Consider the following 16,657-nt stretch of genomic DNA (forward strand, 5'->3'; position numbering starts at 1 on the left):
GGTTTCAATCCCCGATGCCAGTTCAGCTGTGCATTCTTTTACTTATTAACAGTTTCAAACCAAACATCACTCTGTAATAGCCTTGTTTTTGGATTAGTAGGTAGGTACTAAGGAAAGGTAGGCTACTATGTTTACAGCCAGGCCCTGCTCATAGAACATTTCATGGTAGGGGACTAGCGGTTCAAACTTCAATGTCACATTAGATAGATGCTATAAGTGTCATTACTGTCACCAAGGTTCCAGTCTGGGCTCTGGATGGGTGGAGTTTGTTGAGGTGAGAGAGAGGGGGGGGGTAGAGTAGAGTGGTATTTTTGTAGACCATGTGCTACAGGCCTGACAGTGATAAGGGGGGTTCCACTACACAAACAAAGCACCAGGCAGACTCCAAAGCAGCTAGGCTCCCATTTGGGATACAATTAATTGGAAGAAGGGAACAGAAGAGAGAAGAAGGAAAATGGGGCATGTGTGTTAAAGATCCAAACCTATAACTGAAGATAATTGATAGTCCAGACAGGAACGGGGAAAAAAGGAACAAAATGGATCTAGAATGCAAAACCACATCAAATGGCTTCTTCCCAGAGATCAACTTGGATAAATTACACAAGACGGCAGTGGATCTCCTCCTGCCAGTGAAACTCGTGCTCAGACTGCTGAACTGGGTTCTGGTGTTCGTGACGAACTTGTTGTCCAGAATTTTAAGCAGCAGCCTAGTGAAGGAGCATTTCCACCTGATGCTATCTGGTCTCATACTGTTTGGACCACTGCTGAGCTTATCGGTGTCTAAGTACAGTATCTTTGCCAATAAGCACCACTTCTTGTACAGGTAAGAATTTCTGGGGGGGGAAATGTTTGTTTCTGTATAGATCTGCTCTCGGATAATACAAATCTGTTCACTTTTACATATTAAGAAATATTGGCAATTTAGTTTACTGACCCACACTCTTGAAACAGAACTAGCTATAGGACCCCTTTATGGGCTATGATGTTATAAAACTTACACAGTATGGGTGAGTGAGTGCACTGAAGTATTATCAGGGTATTTATGTAACTCGAGTCCATCTTAAATTAAAAGATGTGGTCTCTGGTTTGGTGTAAAAGGATCTCACCTGAAATATGAGTTAAACATGGGTCACTGGTGTAAAAGGGGATATACAGTAAGTTGTTAATGCAAAAATTCTGTCAGTGGCTTCAAAAGTGCTGACATAAAGGTAATGCAAATTAGTTGGCTGAACTATGTATGTAAATAGACAGAAATAGATGCTTGCAAAAGACAGCTTGACTCACTCAGGAAAGTGATATAAAAACGTCTGGGTTTCCGAGACTGCCCTAATGTCCTTCCTGGTTAAAACAATGTTCAGAAGTCACTACGTCAGTCAGTCCTTTTTGCTCTCTCATTAACTCAGATTCCTGTGCATTCATTGTACATTGAAAACAATGTATTGTTAGCGCATACATATGGAAATAGGTTGATACAGTAGGCTACATGGTTACACTTGAACCAGTTTGTGATAACAAAACTTAGCCTCTGTTCTATAATAAATAATACATTCAGTAAAAGAACACATAGGGATAAGTTGCCTAACATCACTGCAGCAGTGCAATCATGCATCACTGTGGAACATACTGTATGAGCTTTGAGTGATCTGCAGTTGCTGGAGCACAGCACCCTGTGCTCTGTATCTCAATCAGTAACGGAGTCTCTGTCCTGTAGGTCAGGATGTACGCAGTATGCAGTACTGCTGCATGGGAGGGGGGGGGGCTGCCCTCCATATGTTTATGGGGTCACAAAAAGGCATGTAGGGCCCAGGGGTCCATTTACAGTACAGCTGTTACTGTAAAGGCTGCTACTGTATATGTTTCACCGGAGTCACCACGACTGCACCATATATATAGTATAACTGTAATATGATAACAAATACTAAATGGATGAGACTAGTATTTGTATCTTCTATGTCAATATATACTGCAATTTGACTGAATCTGTTTCAAACACCATCTCCCAGGAAGTTCCTTCAGTCAGCTTGGGGATGGACCTGCATCTTGACCGGCTCCTCCGTCCTTCTCGCCTCCTTCTCTGCACGCCGCTCCCTCTCTCTCTCCCTCCGCCACGTCTCTCGGATAGCGTCCGCGGCGGCTCTGTGGTGGGGCTGCCGGCGGCTCCTCAGCCTGATGGAGGACGCGTCGGGGACATGCTATGAGCCCATGGCTGCATCCAAGGCGGGGTCGCCCCTACTGCTCCTGCACGATGACCAGACCAAGGCCTCCTGTCTCAGAGCCGGCATGGTATGGCGCGGCTACGAGGTCTCGGAAAGCAGCCTCGTCCTGTGCCTGTGTTGCCTCTTGCTCGTTGAGGAGCTGTCCGTTTTTGGGCCTCTTCTGAGCCGGGAGAAGGTCATGCAGAGGTCGCCGGGAGGTGCCCTGAGAGCGCTGTTCCTTCTCTGTACACTCATGCTGTCTCTGTGGATGTTCCTGTTGCTGTGTCAGCTCGCCCACTTCCCGCAGTTTCCCTCCCAGCAGCTCGGGGGAGCTCTGGCTTGTCTGGGATGGAGAGGGCTCTATCAGGGGTGGTACCGCCTCAAACCCAGCTGGGGCTGTCCCGGTTTGCCTGGGGAGGGACTCTTCATAGACGATGATGATGTTGATGATGACAAGCAACCGGAAGAGTAATAATACAAACTTGCTGCAATACAATACGTTTCTCACAAGTGGGATAGGCTAGAGGGCATTATAGCTGTTGCCAGACCTGGGAAGACAGGCGCGGCCGTTTTCAGCTGTCTGCCGGGTTTTTAGACAGCTGGTGGATGGAAAAAAGAAGATCCACCCACGCGGCAGATTGCCGCGATGGCCAGAAAACGGCCGTGCCTGTCTGCTCAAGTGTGGAAACACTGTATGGCTTTTAAGATTGCAGTTCATAAGATAAAGAGACAGGCTTGGCATTAGCACAAATACTGCAGCTTTAATGCCCTACACTACCTGGGACTTGAACCTGGGTGTCTCGCATGAGACCAAACGTCTTCCGCTTTTCCATGCCATAACCGTAATCCCCTGTTTAGGTTAAATATGATTATATAATCGAAATGGTCGTTTAGACATTAGGAGATGGTTAAGTTCAGGTTGACTACTATTATCTGGTTTAGAGTCAACAGAATCAATGTTAAATGGTTGAGTTAAGACATGGTTGTGTTACGGTTAAAAATGGTTGTATTGAGATGTTAAAGTTTAGGTATAATAAGGTTAAGTTAAGTGTTAAATCTCATGTTGGAGGACACAGATACTTTAAACAGCCAAAGACACAAAGTATACATTCTGATAGTAATCATTGCTAGACTAGTGTTTGATCACTAGCAGGGGTCTCCCTGTCTCTGCAGATTTTTAGTGAATTCTCAGGTTGAGATACCAATTTTATCCAATCAGAAGAGAGAACTCAGAGGCTACAAAATGAACAAGTGATGACACAAAGAAACGAGAAGACAAAATTGGAATGGGAACACTATAAAATGGAAGCTTGATAAATGGGTAGTATTTGGGTACTCTCCTGGACCTTATTTGTTGGAAATTGCAACCCACCTGAAATTCCAAAATAAAAGAATCTTACAAAATAAACTGTGTTCAGGAGCCACATTATTATTATTATTATATGTGTTGTAACATAAGAGGTGCAAAGTTCGACTGGCATCCACCGAGTCTGTTTATAGTTGTTATGATGGGTGAAGGTTCCTGAATGACTGGCTGATATATTTGGGATAGAGTAGAGTGTAGACCAGGGGTGACCACACTTTTTAGACTTGAGTTACTTTCAAAATGACCAACTCAACCAGATCTATACACACCAAAAGTATATATTATCCCATTGCTGAAAGTAGTCACGTATTAGACAAATTAAGTCACCTTAATTCAAGTGGCAGATACGAAAAAGTTTATTTATTTAAATTATATATTTTAGGGGCATGTCATGTGGTCTAACTGCACAGCCTGTGTGATCTACTGGTAGATCATGATCTTACCTTTTGGGCACCCCTGGGTAGACTATCACAACTTCTTCAGTCATTTGACCCTGGTGTAGAGTGCAGGCTCCGGCTGGGTTTCTTTAGCTGTAGGTGAACTCTCTGAACTTTAGGGTGTTGGATAATATAATAACTAGTATCCAAGATATTCAAAATATGGCTATATTACCACAAGCATCACAGTTGACAGATATTTAACGTTTTAGACATATGTATACAATATATTTCCTTTCATTTCATTATGATGCCAGTATGCCCACAACAAAAATATATATTTGTTATGTTTGCGTAAATACTATATTACATTAATGTTACATTTTATATGACTTATTTCTAGGCCAACTCTTCCTCAATTAGTCAAACTTCTATGAGTATGAGGCAGGTTTTTGGAAATCCAATTTTGGACAAAAAGGAAACTAACCACAAAAAAACCCACCTGCAAACGGCATTAATTTTTCAGAGCTTTATTTTGTAAACTGATCATGTCAAACGTTTGGCGTTATCACGCATTGTATTGTATCTGTATGAAAGTACTGTATGTCAGTTGGAGGTGTGTGTGTGTGTGTCTTAGTAGATAAGAGCCTTGCAGTCCCCTCTTGGCTTGTTTATCTTGTCATAGTTCTTGCTAATGATGTCATGCAGCACAGCCTTCAGGACAGCAAAAAAGAACAAACATTATATTACACAGAAGCATAGACTGAGAGGAAGACAGACAGAAATAGAGAAACAGATTAAAGCAAAAGAACGAGAGATATACGGCCGGAAAGATAAGGACACTGCAACAGATGGCGAAAGCGAGAGAGTGATACAGCAAGAAAGGAGGGGCAGGACACTGAAACAGAGGGAGAAAGAGAGAGGAGGGGTGCCAGTCCTTTCATCACAGCCTACACCTGCTCTGCATTGTACATTAGCAGCATCAAAACACAGGAACAGATGGAGACATAATTGTGATTAATGGACAGAAGATGGAGCTCCAATCAATCAGCATGTTGGCACAGCAATTAGCCCAATTATCTTTTGAAAATCTATTAAAATGGTGTGTGTGGCTTCGCCTTCTACTGCGCCATCCAGTTCCCAACGTGTATATTATGCAAAGTGGATCACATGATTCCAAACATGTACAGGTTCCCTGTTGTACGTCTTGAATAGTCACATAATCAGTGTAGTGTAGCATCTGTGCAAGCTTTGATAGTGACAAACTATAGCCGATGCCGATCTACAAGCTCACAATCTATGTCCTTGCATAAAGGCGCCATATAAATGCAACATTTACCATGTATAGAGGGTATGCGCGTGACATCATCATCATACCCGGAAGTTATGCAGGAACAGAGGACAGAAAACTACTTTCTGTCCTTGACAGCCCATACATCCAACAGAAACGTTTTATCTGATTGTATTAAACAATATTAAACAACGTTAAACTCACTTTGCCACTCGATTTGCCATTGACTTTATGCATGCACATTGCGCATACCCTCTATTCATTTACCATTTAATGTGTTGCACAGTGCACCGTGGCATTGTGAGCTTGAATATCTGATGTTTGTACAGAATGTTCGACTTTGTTCGCCTATTACGATATGCCAAAAAGAAGGCACACTACAGTTCACTACGGTGCTTTAGGAGCTTCAGCTTTTTAGATCATTATACAAGTAATAAAAAAATAGTAACACATAAAAGATAAACTTTGCAATGGGATGTGATATATAAAGGTGAACATGTATGTCTTACGTATGCATTTCGGATCTCCAGGACTACAAGACGAAGCTCAGAGTACTGGTACTGATCCAGTTCATGTACCAACTGTCTGTAGTCTCCCTAAAACACAAGCATGGCATTCAATCAAATAATCATATTCTTTACATAGCTCTGTAAATAGTCAGTCATGTTCTTCAATACAATTGAAATAAAGTGCTTTCATAATCAAATGAAAAGGTAAATGCACATATAGATGGTGAATGCCTACTCAGATGTGCATACATAGTATAACACTATACAGTACAAGCATTTGTACAGACATTCTCTCTTGAAGCTATAATTAGCACCATGTGATACTCTTATCAACTATCTTACACACACACACACACACACACACACACACACACACACAAAATGGGACACTGACCACATGGGGTTCTTTGGAGGCCTTGGCCACAGCATCTCCTCTCTCACTGTAGTATCTGACAAAATATATATATATATTATTAAAAACAAATAATTAACCCTCATTGAAATACCAAATGGAAACAATAATCCACTCGATTGTTTACTCCACTTGCTTACTTTGAGATCTGAGTCTGGAATCCCTCGATCTTGGTGCGTGTGTTGGTCAAACACTCAAACACTTTTTCCTGTTGGAGGACACACAGATATAGAGGGATACTTTAAACAGCCAAAGACACAAAGCACTAGAAAACCAAGCTTCTGTTTCACTTCCACAGAACAGAAGATGTGAGATCAAAGTGGAACTTTGTTCTGCAAGTATCAGCCCACACTCTTACTGCTAATCAACAGTAAAGGTCCCTGCACACAGAGCGCGTTTTTCAGATTCTTAGCAGCGTTTCTCTTATCAGTTGCAACCACCTTTACAGTCTGTTCACAATGCAGAGCTTTTTTCTGCACAAAATTAAATGATTTCTTAAGGATGTCACACTCATTACCAACTAGAAGGGGTTGCGAGATGGCTCAATTATTTTTCTACCCCAGGAAAGAGAAAAGAAAATAAGCATCACTCTCTTGAGAAGGTTACCATTTATATTTCTTATTATACCTTTAATCATAAGTCTAAAAAATGAACGAAGTTCATTGCTTTCACCAAATTAGCATCACCAATCAATCACTCACCTGTATGGCCACTCCAAAATTATCACCGTCTTCAATTTTAGGAATGTTTAGCTGCACCCACATGGAGACCTACAGTAAAAGGCAAACAATTATTTTTAGGCATTCCTGTTTGTTACTGAGATAGTGTGCAGAGAGAAGGAATGGCATGTACTAACACTAACTCTGGAGGGGGGAAATCAGACCTTTGTTTTATGTGGTTGGTTGTACTGTAGAAATACAGCTACTGTACATTATACTGTACCTTAACAGGTCTGTGTAGCCGTTTATAAACCTATGGCTCCATCTATGGTACATACAGGCCTAATTACAGTTTATGAGATTATGAAAATATAATCAAATATTGATTGATCCGTGTTGGAGATCAGATGGAATCATACTGTATTTAAATGTGAATTAATAGTTGCTTTATTTAAAGATAATGCAGCATCTAGGTAGTACAGTATTGCCCCAGTATTAATTAACTGCATGTTGATACTGTGTAAATGTGTCATGCACGTATAAGCCAAATCAATTCCTTGTACCCGATGTCAAAGAGACAACAGAAACAGACTCACCGTATTGAGTTTCTCCTTCAGGGTGTGGATCTGTAGCTTGACCTCCTTCAGAAGACTCTCCACACGCTCGTTACAGCAGACGGGACCACACGGAGGGCCTGTAGGATTAGGTCAAACCCACGGCATTCGCAATATAGATTCATTGAGCCGAGCAGTAAAATGACCTGGAGCAGTTTCTCGAGCTGAAAAGTTCTGCTTTTCAGCTCGCCCCAAAAGAGAAAAGTTCTGCTTTTCAGCTCGCCCCAAAAGAGAAATGTGGCGTTTACGCAGACATACAAAAATATATGAATTTTCACTTAAAACCCATTTCAATATTAGTGAAAACAACTGATCTACAAGCTCACAAGGCATCACCATTTTCCCCCCCATTCTGAAATGGTTTTGAATTCATAGTTTTTTCCCCCCATATAAATTGTCATTATTTAATTACAGTTGAATTTCATTTTAAGTTATTTTATTGGTTACTAAGAATAAAATATTTACTCAGGACCCATACAAGTGGCAAATGGGGTTGCGACTGTCTTGCGACCGAAACATGGGTCCCAACCCAGTGTTGGGAACCCCTGCCCTGCAGGGTATTCTGTCATGTGATTGTGGGCACACTGGGCAGTGATGCATCCAAGACCGCCTGCAGACGTGTAATGATTTTATTATTCATGCTTTCATGACAACCTGTGTGTGCTTTGTGAAAGGTGGTCTCTCTCAGTGTATACAATATTATAAACACAAGCAATACATTTGAAGTGGTCCACTAACTCCTTGGTTACTAGTTCAGCAGCCGGGCTCATAGAACAAGTCTAGGATGCTTAACAGAGGACAAAACGTTGTTTAGTAGATACTCATAATAATGCCATGATGATACATTATAGTATACTGTACAACATCTTTGAATTAGCTGATTTATGATACATATTTTAATCCTATCACCTATCATCACATGTAGTAGCTGTAGAGTGCCCTAGACTTTCATTTTCATTGTCTCAAATTACCTTTTTTCTAGCCGTTATCAGAAACGGAAAGTATAGCATTCGATTCCTTTTATTACAAAAAGAAAATTGTGGTCAAAAGATCAATGTTACGATGAGCCATGCCCATGCAGCTCAACTATGAACAACCATAGGTTGCCCTTGTTGGACTTTTTATTTATTGTTATCGAACGGAAGCAATCAAGTCGAGTGGCATATTTACTGTATAAAGTGGATATTGCTCTCCTGTTTGTTCCTTCCTTCCGTGTTTCACTGAGCATCAGGCATCTGTTTTATAATGGTCTGTATCTCGCCATGAGAGATTTATGAAATGTGCATTTGTGAGTTATACCCTGGGGGTCTATATCGAAAAAAAGACTGTTTTCTGTCCAGAGATGAAAACTACCGTTTGCAGGAAACTGCGATCACATGGGACATATCAACAGGGGACCCCTTGTTTGATGAAGGAACAGCCATGCAGTGTTTCAGAACCACCACCATGGGATATGAATAAATAAAATTAAAAGACATCTTTCATATCCGTTCAGTTACCTGCATCCTCGTCTTCTTTATCGCCGTCCTTGTCTTTCTTGCCCTCTTTAGCCTCCCTCTGTTACACAGAGACATGTAAAATGGTAAATGGTGCTTTTATATAGCACCTTTATGCAAAGCGCTTTACAGTGATTGTGCATTACATTCACCCACACACCAATGGCAGAGGAAACCATGCAAGGCACCTATCCACACTAACTCTAACTCCTATGATTTCCATGTTACCCTCACAAAAAACATGCAGTAATCCTGGTCTCTAAAACTACCTCCCCCTGGCCAGGTGGGAGTAGTTGATTTCCCCGCCTGATGGAGGGGAAAGGAACTCGTTGGAATAGCGTGTTCCTTCCACACGCTACGTCCGGCCGGGGAAACTCCCCCCTGTCAGGTGAAAAGAAGCAGCTTGGACTCCTCATGCATAGAAGGAAGCATGAGGTCAGTCCACTGCCCTTCCCAGGTTGGCAGAGGAAGTGTAGCAGCCAGGATTACATTAGATAATTGACACTGGGAAAAATGTAGGGAAAACAAAAAAGATTTCCATGTTGCCATAAATTAGTAACTATTTTATAAAAGCCGTAACTCACTACTTACTGACCATTATTGTGATTCTATCACACCTAAAGGGGATAAACAACACCCCTTAGCTGTGATATAATGTAATGTCCCCTTTTAAAAACCAACACTGTTTCGTATAGGGGCCATATGGAACCATTTTCAAATAAAAAGTGGCCAGCTAAAATAAGTAATATTAAAGTAACTGAATAGCCTACCCTACAAGAGCTGATGATTATGATGCTTACCTCCTCCTTCTTGCGCTTGGCTTCTTCCTTAGCTGGGTCTGGTAATGGGATGTCCAAAGGAGCCTTAATGGAAGCCAGGTCTTCAAAGCTGAAAGATGTCTGTGGACAGAAAGATATTATCAGCTTCCGTCCAGTGTATATTCCTAAAGGTTTTATAAGAATCTCCCAAAATGGCGATAATTGATTGAAATATTTATTAACAGTTTGCAGAATTACAGTACATTTCAAGCACAACTCAATACAAAGACCCAATAAAGCATTACACTTGTTTACAAGAGCGTCCACCTTGTTCAATTCATCAGGTAAGATAAGATAAGGTTCTTATTGGATACTAGCAGTAAAATAGTGGTGTTTTACGATTAACAGGTGGATCGCAGGTGGAGTGCAATGTAGCCGGCTCTTGTTGTTTCATACAGTAAACAGTATTTCACATACAGAGCCATAGAACGGTCCCACTTACTTTCTGGTCGGGTTCCAAATTGGCGTCCTAAATGTGATAAATGCTCTGTTTGTACTCACCCATTAAATAATTCCAAAGACGTGGAGTGAAATATGGTCCTCTAGTTTTATATCCATGTGAAAGTTCTGGCACAAAAAGGGGAATTAAGTCAATTATATCCACTTTTTCACGAGATGCACACGGTTGTCTTTCTCTCCGGGCAAAGGGGCCCGGAATGACAGCAGGACTTCATTTATCAAAACTTCCTCTGATCATCACAAACGTCATCACCAATTGACCAGGGAAACACAAAAGTTTGGGTCTTGCGATAGGTGCTGGGTAATTAATCACACCACCTGCCAATTGTGTGACCCAAACTTTTGTGTTTCCGAATTCGTGTTTACGAATTCGTAAAATCAGTCCATCGATCATTCTCTTGAAAAAGTGGAGATAATTGACTAAATACACGTTTTGTGCCGGAACTTTCACATTGTTGTAAAACTAGAGGACCATATTTCACTTCACGTCTTTGGAATTATTTAATGGGAGAGTACAAACGGAGCATTTATCACATTTAGCAGGCCGCCAATTTGGAACCCGACCAGAAAGTAAGTGGGACCGTTCTACTGTATGCCTCTGATACATGAACATTTAGTGCCTAGTCCCTAGTGCAATGAAACTGCAACAACCTTCAACAGCATCTGAAGCTCTTCAATCTTCTGAGGGAAAAAAGTTGAAACCAGAGCTTGTGCCTGTAATGAAACAATGACCATTAGGTAAATAAATAAAATGAATCAATAAGATGAATCAAGAAGGGATAATTCTGTCACTTAAGTTACTCATACAGGTTGATACAAGCAGCAACAACTTGGTGGAACATGGATGGACAGACAGACAAACATACAAATAAATATAGATTTATAACCAAATTACCTCTTTGGTAAGGCGCTGGCTGAAGTCATCAAACTGTAAAATGACATGAAGATGATAAAAAAATATAATTGGATGGCATTTTATATGTAGTTATATGCCTATACTTATATTGTCATTTTCATACAGTCGCCACAAATGCATGGAATCCAATCAGACGTCCTGACTCCTCACAACAAAGGATTGGATTAACAGACAGATAGAGACAGGTCTATCAAACAGATAGCTCTGGTCCATATCCCTAATGCCCTTGCATGCATTTAGAGCTATGGATCAGAGTTATCAGACAGACCGACTGACTGACCAAAGCCTTCACATGTCATTCCATCTGATTGTATGATAACGGTCATGTTTATTCGTCCAGACGCCTGCCTTGCATCATGGTAGCCTAAGCTATATGACTACTATACGCCTATCAGAATAGAGCTATAGCTACCGTTTAAGGGCTGATGCATGCACCAGAGATTCAAATCAATGTTTCAAAAGTTCCAAATTTGCCTGCAACAAACCAGTAGCTCACAGTCACTATTGTCACACATGGCACATCATGCACACAGTCAGATCCGCTCACCTGCTTCTTCGATTCTGGTCGAATAGATAAGGAAGCCATCTCGTTTTTGGATGTGGATAACCCAAATGCAAATGTATCTTTTGAAACAGTACAAGAAAAATACGCGTTTCTCCTCAATTTTACGTCATGCACGACACGTAAAGGTTAAGTTATTCAGTATAAAAGTGACAATGAAGTAGGCTAGACTTCCAAGAAGTTCCGTACTGTCTTTCCAGTTTCCATCTTTGAGCCTGAGTCTGGTGCATTGTGGGATTTGTCGTTGGTTTACTTTCGTGAACTACTGGTACTCGTTAGCCTGCCCTAGTCAAAAAGTCCAATAGGATTCCGATAGAAAAAATCCTATTGGAAATCCAATAAAAAAATCCTATAAGAATTTGGAACAAATCCTATTGGATATTTTCTTATAGGATTATAATCCTATAAAAAAATCCAATAGGACTTTTTCTATGGGATTATTATCCTATAAGAAATTATCCAATAGGATTTGTTCCAAATTCTTATAGGATTTTTTAATTGGATTTCCAATAGGACTTTTTCTATGGGATTATTATCCTATAAGAAATTATCCAAAAGGATTTGTTCCAAAATCTTATAGGATTTTTTTCTCATAGGATTTACTTCTATAGGATTATTATCCAATAAGAAATCCAATAGGATCCCATTTGATTCTTGTACTGGAATCCTACTGGATTCCTCTGCTGGATTCCTATAGGATTCCTAGACTATAATCCAATAGAATTCTGAAAATAAATTCTGAAAGAAATGAAAGCAAACACAATCGAACAGTAGGCTAATTTATTTCAGTTTCAGAGAGATAGAAATGTCATTAAATAGGACTGTAGACTAATATGCATGTCAAACTGGGGGTCCTTGAAATTCTGTTTTTTTTATTTTATTTAAGCTGTATGCAATACTTGCCATTAATATAGTGGTTGCAACTGTATTAATTGATTGCCCGATTGAGTCCCGTGGTGGGAGTTCTGCTCTGGTTTTTGTCAACATTAAGTAGTTCCGGTCATTTTGTGGGGGGGCACTGGAGCCATGCAGTAAAAGTAAATTAATCCACAAAACTAACAATTTTTATTGTTGACCTTTTTAAAATATTAGTTTGACTATGACCCCTCTATCACATGGAACTATCTTTTGGGTGTAGTGATACGGACACAAAAAACATAGTTCCGTGTGATAGAGGGGAAAACAATTTTGCACTAATATTTTAGAACAATAGAAATGATGTTGTGGATTAATTTACTTTTAATGCGTGGCCCCAGTGCCCCCCCACAAAATGACCGGAACTTAATATTTCACAAAAACAGAGCAGAACTCCCACCACGGGACTCAATCGGGCAATCAATGAATACAGTTGCAACCACTATATTAATGGCAAGTATTTCATACAGCTAAAGTTTTAAAAAATCCCTTTAAAGTTCTTCTCTGTGAAACAACATTATAATGGTCAACAACACACTTGACTGTTTTTGACAGTCTTTCAGGATTTCTAAAACAAAATGTACACTCCAGAATTAGAAGAGGCCCAGTCCAGTGGCAAAGTCCTTGCTTTTTAGCGGACTCTCAAGTGGCCATCCATTCCAGACATAGAGAGAGAACACTGACTCCTACGTACATGCTACTCGTAGATGGAGTTGTACACTCTTTTTACTGTGACAGGAAGTTTGCCTGCATCCTTCAATTTCAGAACAACACACTCCAAAAAGGTCAGTGTCTTTTTCAGTCCTTTAGGGTACTGGATTCTGAGTCCCAGTGCCATTGAGATGTCCACACTCTCCTCTGTGATTACCTGGTCATCCATCGACAGCATAATGTGGTCATATTTCATGGGGTGACCCTCCCTGCAGCCTTTCAGCATCATCTTTGGTGTCTTTCAGTGCTGGTCTGAGCTAGGCCCTGGGGAGAGGGAATACCATTAACCATCAGACAAACACACACCCTCTGGCTAGTCTCCTGCAGAGCCACTGTGTCAAAAACAGAAACAACCATATGATAATATAAAAACTAATGCAATAATAAAATGTGGTTCAATTACATAGTGCTTCTCCCACTAGTGAACGGTTCATGGCTCACCTCAACTTCAAACGGAAACTCTGGTTTCTCCTTGAATAGTACAGGCAAGAGCAGAATTGCTGCTTCCGATTGGAGGCCTTAATAAAAAAATATACAATAAGTTATTATAATAATGTTATTTTCATAATCCTTTAAAATCACGAGAACAAATGTCAGTCAAGTAGTGAGTGAGTGATTCAGGGTGCTACTGCCATCAGTCAGTTTTTGTTACTTGATTCTGGCATTACCTTTTTTCTGCCATCGCAGCGAGCTTATTGAGGATTTGTTTGTCCACATCAATGTGATATCTCTCAGATCCCAAGCGAGCTTTAGAAGGCAAAGTAGAAGAAACATGTCTAAAATATAGTCATAACTCATGCAATTAAATAAGGAGACAATTGACACATTATTGTACTTACTATTTTGGATAGTCAGTCTGAGACATGGGAACTCAGAGAGCGTCTCTTATGTGCTGTGGTTGGACACAAAGTTTCTGCGGTACAATTTGATTCGTGTCAACCTTTCTTGAGGAGCTCTAGGTCTGGACGGACCTTCTCCGTTTCCTCTCTCATGACTCTCAAATGTTCTTTGAGAGTCATCTTCTCCTGTATCAATCTATAAATCAAACAAGTTCTACAGATTCAAGTAAATTGCATAACATTGTTGAAAAATACACACATTGGACCTTTAAATGTATCAGCATAAAGGTCCCAACGTTCATTCGGCACAGACTAGTTTTCAGCTAAAACAGATTTTTTACCATGGTGCTTGGATTAACCTCAGCTGTCGAGGTCGCTTCCTTCCAGTCCATTTTTCTGTTATTTGTGCCATTTCCTTGTTAGACACAAGTAGCTTCCTTTCTTTTTTTTATTTATTGTGCAGTGAATCAAGCATGGCATCCTGTGAAACAAAGTTTTTCAAGTTGTTAAAGATGAATAGAAACACTAGAATGCATCCCTTACTAGAAAACCCTTACTAGAAAGTAGGGGAAAAGTGCCCCTATTCTGACACTCACTGAAAATAGCAGATCTACAAGCTCACAATGTGTTATGTAAACACATTTTCATACCAATACATCACTTTCATACCAATACAACAAGTTATACATAACATAAAATAAATAAATACATACTAGTAGATAAGTACTAGAGCAACTAACTTAACATTATATTACTCATGTTGGCTATTCAACATAATATCTGGTCTCAAGCCCAATTTTGCACCAGTGATTCCCATAGGAGATTTGTGGTATTAATTCAAAATTAATCAGGACATTTCACAAAGTTTCAAGGAAAATAGCTATAGCCTAGCCCAAATTTTTAGATTCTCGAATCTACAAACTCACAGCCTATTGCAATGCAATTGGCTTGCAATGCAATGTTATGAGCTTGAGGATTGGCCATTTTCGAATAGCCAAAGTATAACATAGTGGTCTAACAGATTCTTTGCTATTTTACCTGTACCCCGTCCCGGCCCAGGCCCCACTTTGAGAACCGCAATGCCCTACTATAGTCTACTTGGCAGCCCATGGAGCCCCATTGTGAACCCGGACATGTTGAGTACACCAAGGTTTTATGTTAGAAATGTTGAGTATGGGTCCCCAGCATGTAAATTAATAATGGGCCTGCCCTGATATCGTTGGGCAACTGCACCCGAAGATAGTTAAAGCCTGTGTTTTTCCTAAATGGAAGGCTTATATTAAAAATCCATAAACAACCATTTCCACCGTCTTCAAAGCAACCACACCAAAACACGGTACAAAATAACCCCTCCTCCGCGGTTCCATGTGTTAAACTTATGGGACAAGTATAAGTATGCAAACAAATAGCAAATCACCTAAATAAAGTTTCCCCTGTGCTATTTAATAAACAGTTAAACACTCACCTCAAAAAACGCTGAATAAACTGCTGAAAGTGGGAGTCCATCAGGCATCAGTCCAAGACGTGACGCAGTTATATATTATTTCCTCTTCTGAAAAGTTCAAAGCTCGCGCTAAGGACAGTCGGTGTACGCTTGTCAAAAACGAACAGATCTACAAGCTCACTCCGCGTTGCGACGCGACGAGTTGTTAGCTTGTAGATCTTAACATGAAACCGTGACGTAGTGTCAACCAATAACAAACAAAGAGACCGTTTACGTCTTGCTTGAATCACGACAGTTTTCTGAGAAATTCTAGACCGAGGTGTATGTGTGCGCGCGCATGCGTGTGCGCGCGCGTATCACCCCATCTCCCATAAATTCCATCCATAGTAACACCAGCGCCTGTGTGTGTGTGTGTGTGTGTGTGTGTGTGTGTGTGTGTGTGTGTGTGTGTGTGTTTATCACTCCCATTGTAACAATAAGCAATATTTTATATATATATATATATATATATATATATATATATATATATATATATATATATATATATATATATATATATAATATATCTACTATACAAGTGAAAAGGTGTACCCATACTCATTCTTCATGCTCTATCTCCGACCGAACCACACTTTCACCACACATCTCTATATGCAAAATAAATTCGCCACCCTCCCCGAACTGACATAGCCTATTTTTTAGCCGTTCAAGTTTCTTAGTTACTCTGCAAATATTACTTTTATGAAAATCACGATCGAGCCAGCAGATAAACGGGTGCCACAACACGCCGAGAAACAAGGAATTTAACCACGCTACTTGCATACACTGCAACTCGCTTACAATTCGCAAACCTGGCAACACTGCCTGCCTCTTACGTCACCAGCTCTGTTCCTCCTGGCCTCCGTAGTCCGTCGCGCTCACAATCTGTCGCAGCCATCTTGCTTTTCTTTTGGATGGGCGAGTGGACATTTAATGCTAATAAATTAATTATAGGTCCAGCAAGCAAATCATGATGGTCTGATTGTGCTCAATAGGTCACAATAACATTCCGAAATTAGGTGTTGTGTTTTGTAT

At 40.4% G+C, this 16,657-nt stretch overlaps 2 protein-coding genes and 1 long non-coding RNA gene across 3 annotated transcripts; 1 reads left to right on the forward strand and 2 right to left on the reverse strand.

The window, feature by feature from the left end:
- Positions 1 to 347: 347 nt before the first annotated feature.
- Positions 348 to 3,700, forward strand: LOC308336269 (fat storage-inducing transmembrane protein 1-like). Its single transcript, XM_080793580.1, has 2 exons — positions 348 to 823; positions 2,004 to 3,700. Exons 1-2 carry the CDS (start codon positions 537 to 539, stop codon positions 2,665 to 2,667), a joined length of 951 nt encoding a protein of 316 aa, XP_080649706.1. The 5' UTR covers positions 348 to 536; the 3' UTR covers positions 2,668 to 3,700.
- A 492-nt stretch (positions 3,701 to 4,192) lies between these two features.
- psme1 (proteasome activator subunit 1) lies at positions 4,193 to 11,888 on the reverse strand. Its single transcript, XM_080794206.1, has 11 exons — positions 11,660 to 11,888; positions 11,092 to 11,124; positions 10,848 to 10,910; positions 9,720 to 9,818; positions 8,923 to 8,980; positions 7,406 to 7,503; positions 6,852 to 6,920; positions 6,291 to 6,358; positions 6,133 to 6,187; positions 5,739 to 5,825; positions 4,193 to 4,652 (listed from the first exon to the last, which is right to left on the reverse strand). Exons 1-11 carry the CDS (start codon positions 11,696 to 11,698, stop codon positions 4,572 to 4,574), a joined length of 750 nt encoding a protein of 249 aa, XP_080650332.1. The 5' UTR covers positions 11,699 to 11,888; the 3' UTR covers positions 4,193 to 4,571.
- Positions 11,889 to 12,517: 629 nt separating this feature from the next.
- Positions 12,518 to 15,744, reverse strand: LOC308335968. The gene is made up of 6 exons (XR_013966102.1): positions 15,605 to 15,744; positions 14,481 to 14,620; positions 14,140 to 14,335; positions 13,969 to 14,047; positions 13,742 to 13,818; positions 12,518 to 13,564 (listed from the first exon to the last, which is right to left on the reverse strand). It is a non-coding gene; the product is annotated as an uncharacterized lncRNA (long non-coding RNA).
- Positions 15,745 to 16,657: the final 913 nt, after the last annotated feature.

This window comes from Protomyctophum bolini (assembly GCF_963924005.1).
Source record: "Protomyctophum bolini genome assembly, chromosome: 21".
Lineage (NCBI taxonomy): Eukaryota > Metazoa > Chordata > Actinopteri > Myctophiformes > Myctophidae > Protomyctophum > Protomyctophum bolini.

What these genes read in the sequence shown, in the direction of transcription:
- LOC308336269 (XM_080793580.1), top strand. Translation starts at nt 537, where the DNA reads ATGGATCTAGAATGCAAAACCACATCAAATGGCTTCTTCCCAGAGATC. An exon ending in AAGCACCACTTCTTGTACAG is followed by an intron (nt 824 to 2,003) that starts GTAAGAATTTCT and finishes ACCATCTCCCAG; the next exon opens with GAAGTTCCTTCAGTCAGCTT.
- psme1 (XM_080794206.1), bottom strand. Translation starts at nt 11,698, where the DNA reads ATGGCTTCCTTATCTATTCGACCAGAATCGAAGAAGCAG. An exon ending in AGCTTCAGATGCTGTTGAAG is followed by an intron (nt 9,819 to 10,847) that starts GTTGTTGCAGTT and finishes TTCTGTCCACAG; the next exon opens with ACATCTTTCAGCTTTGAAGA. An exon ending in TGAAGGAGAAACTCAATACG is followed by an intron (nt 6,921 to 7,405) that starts GTGAGTCTGTTT and finishes CTTTTACTGTAG; the next exon opens with GTCTCCATGTGGGTGCAGCT.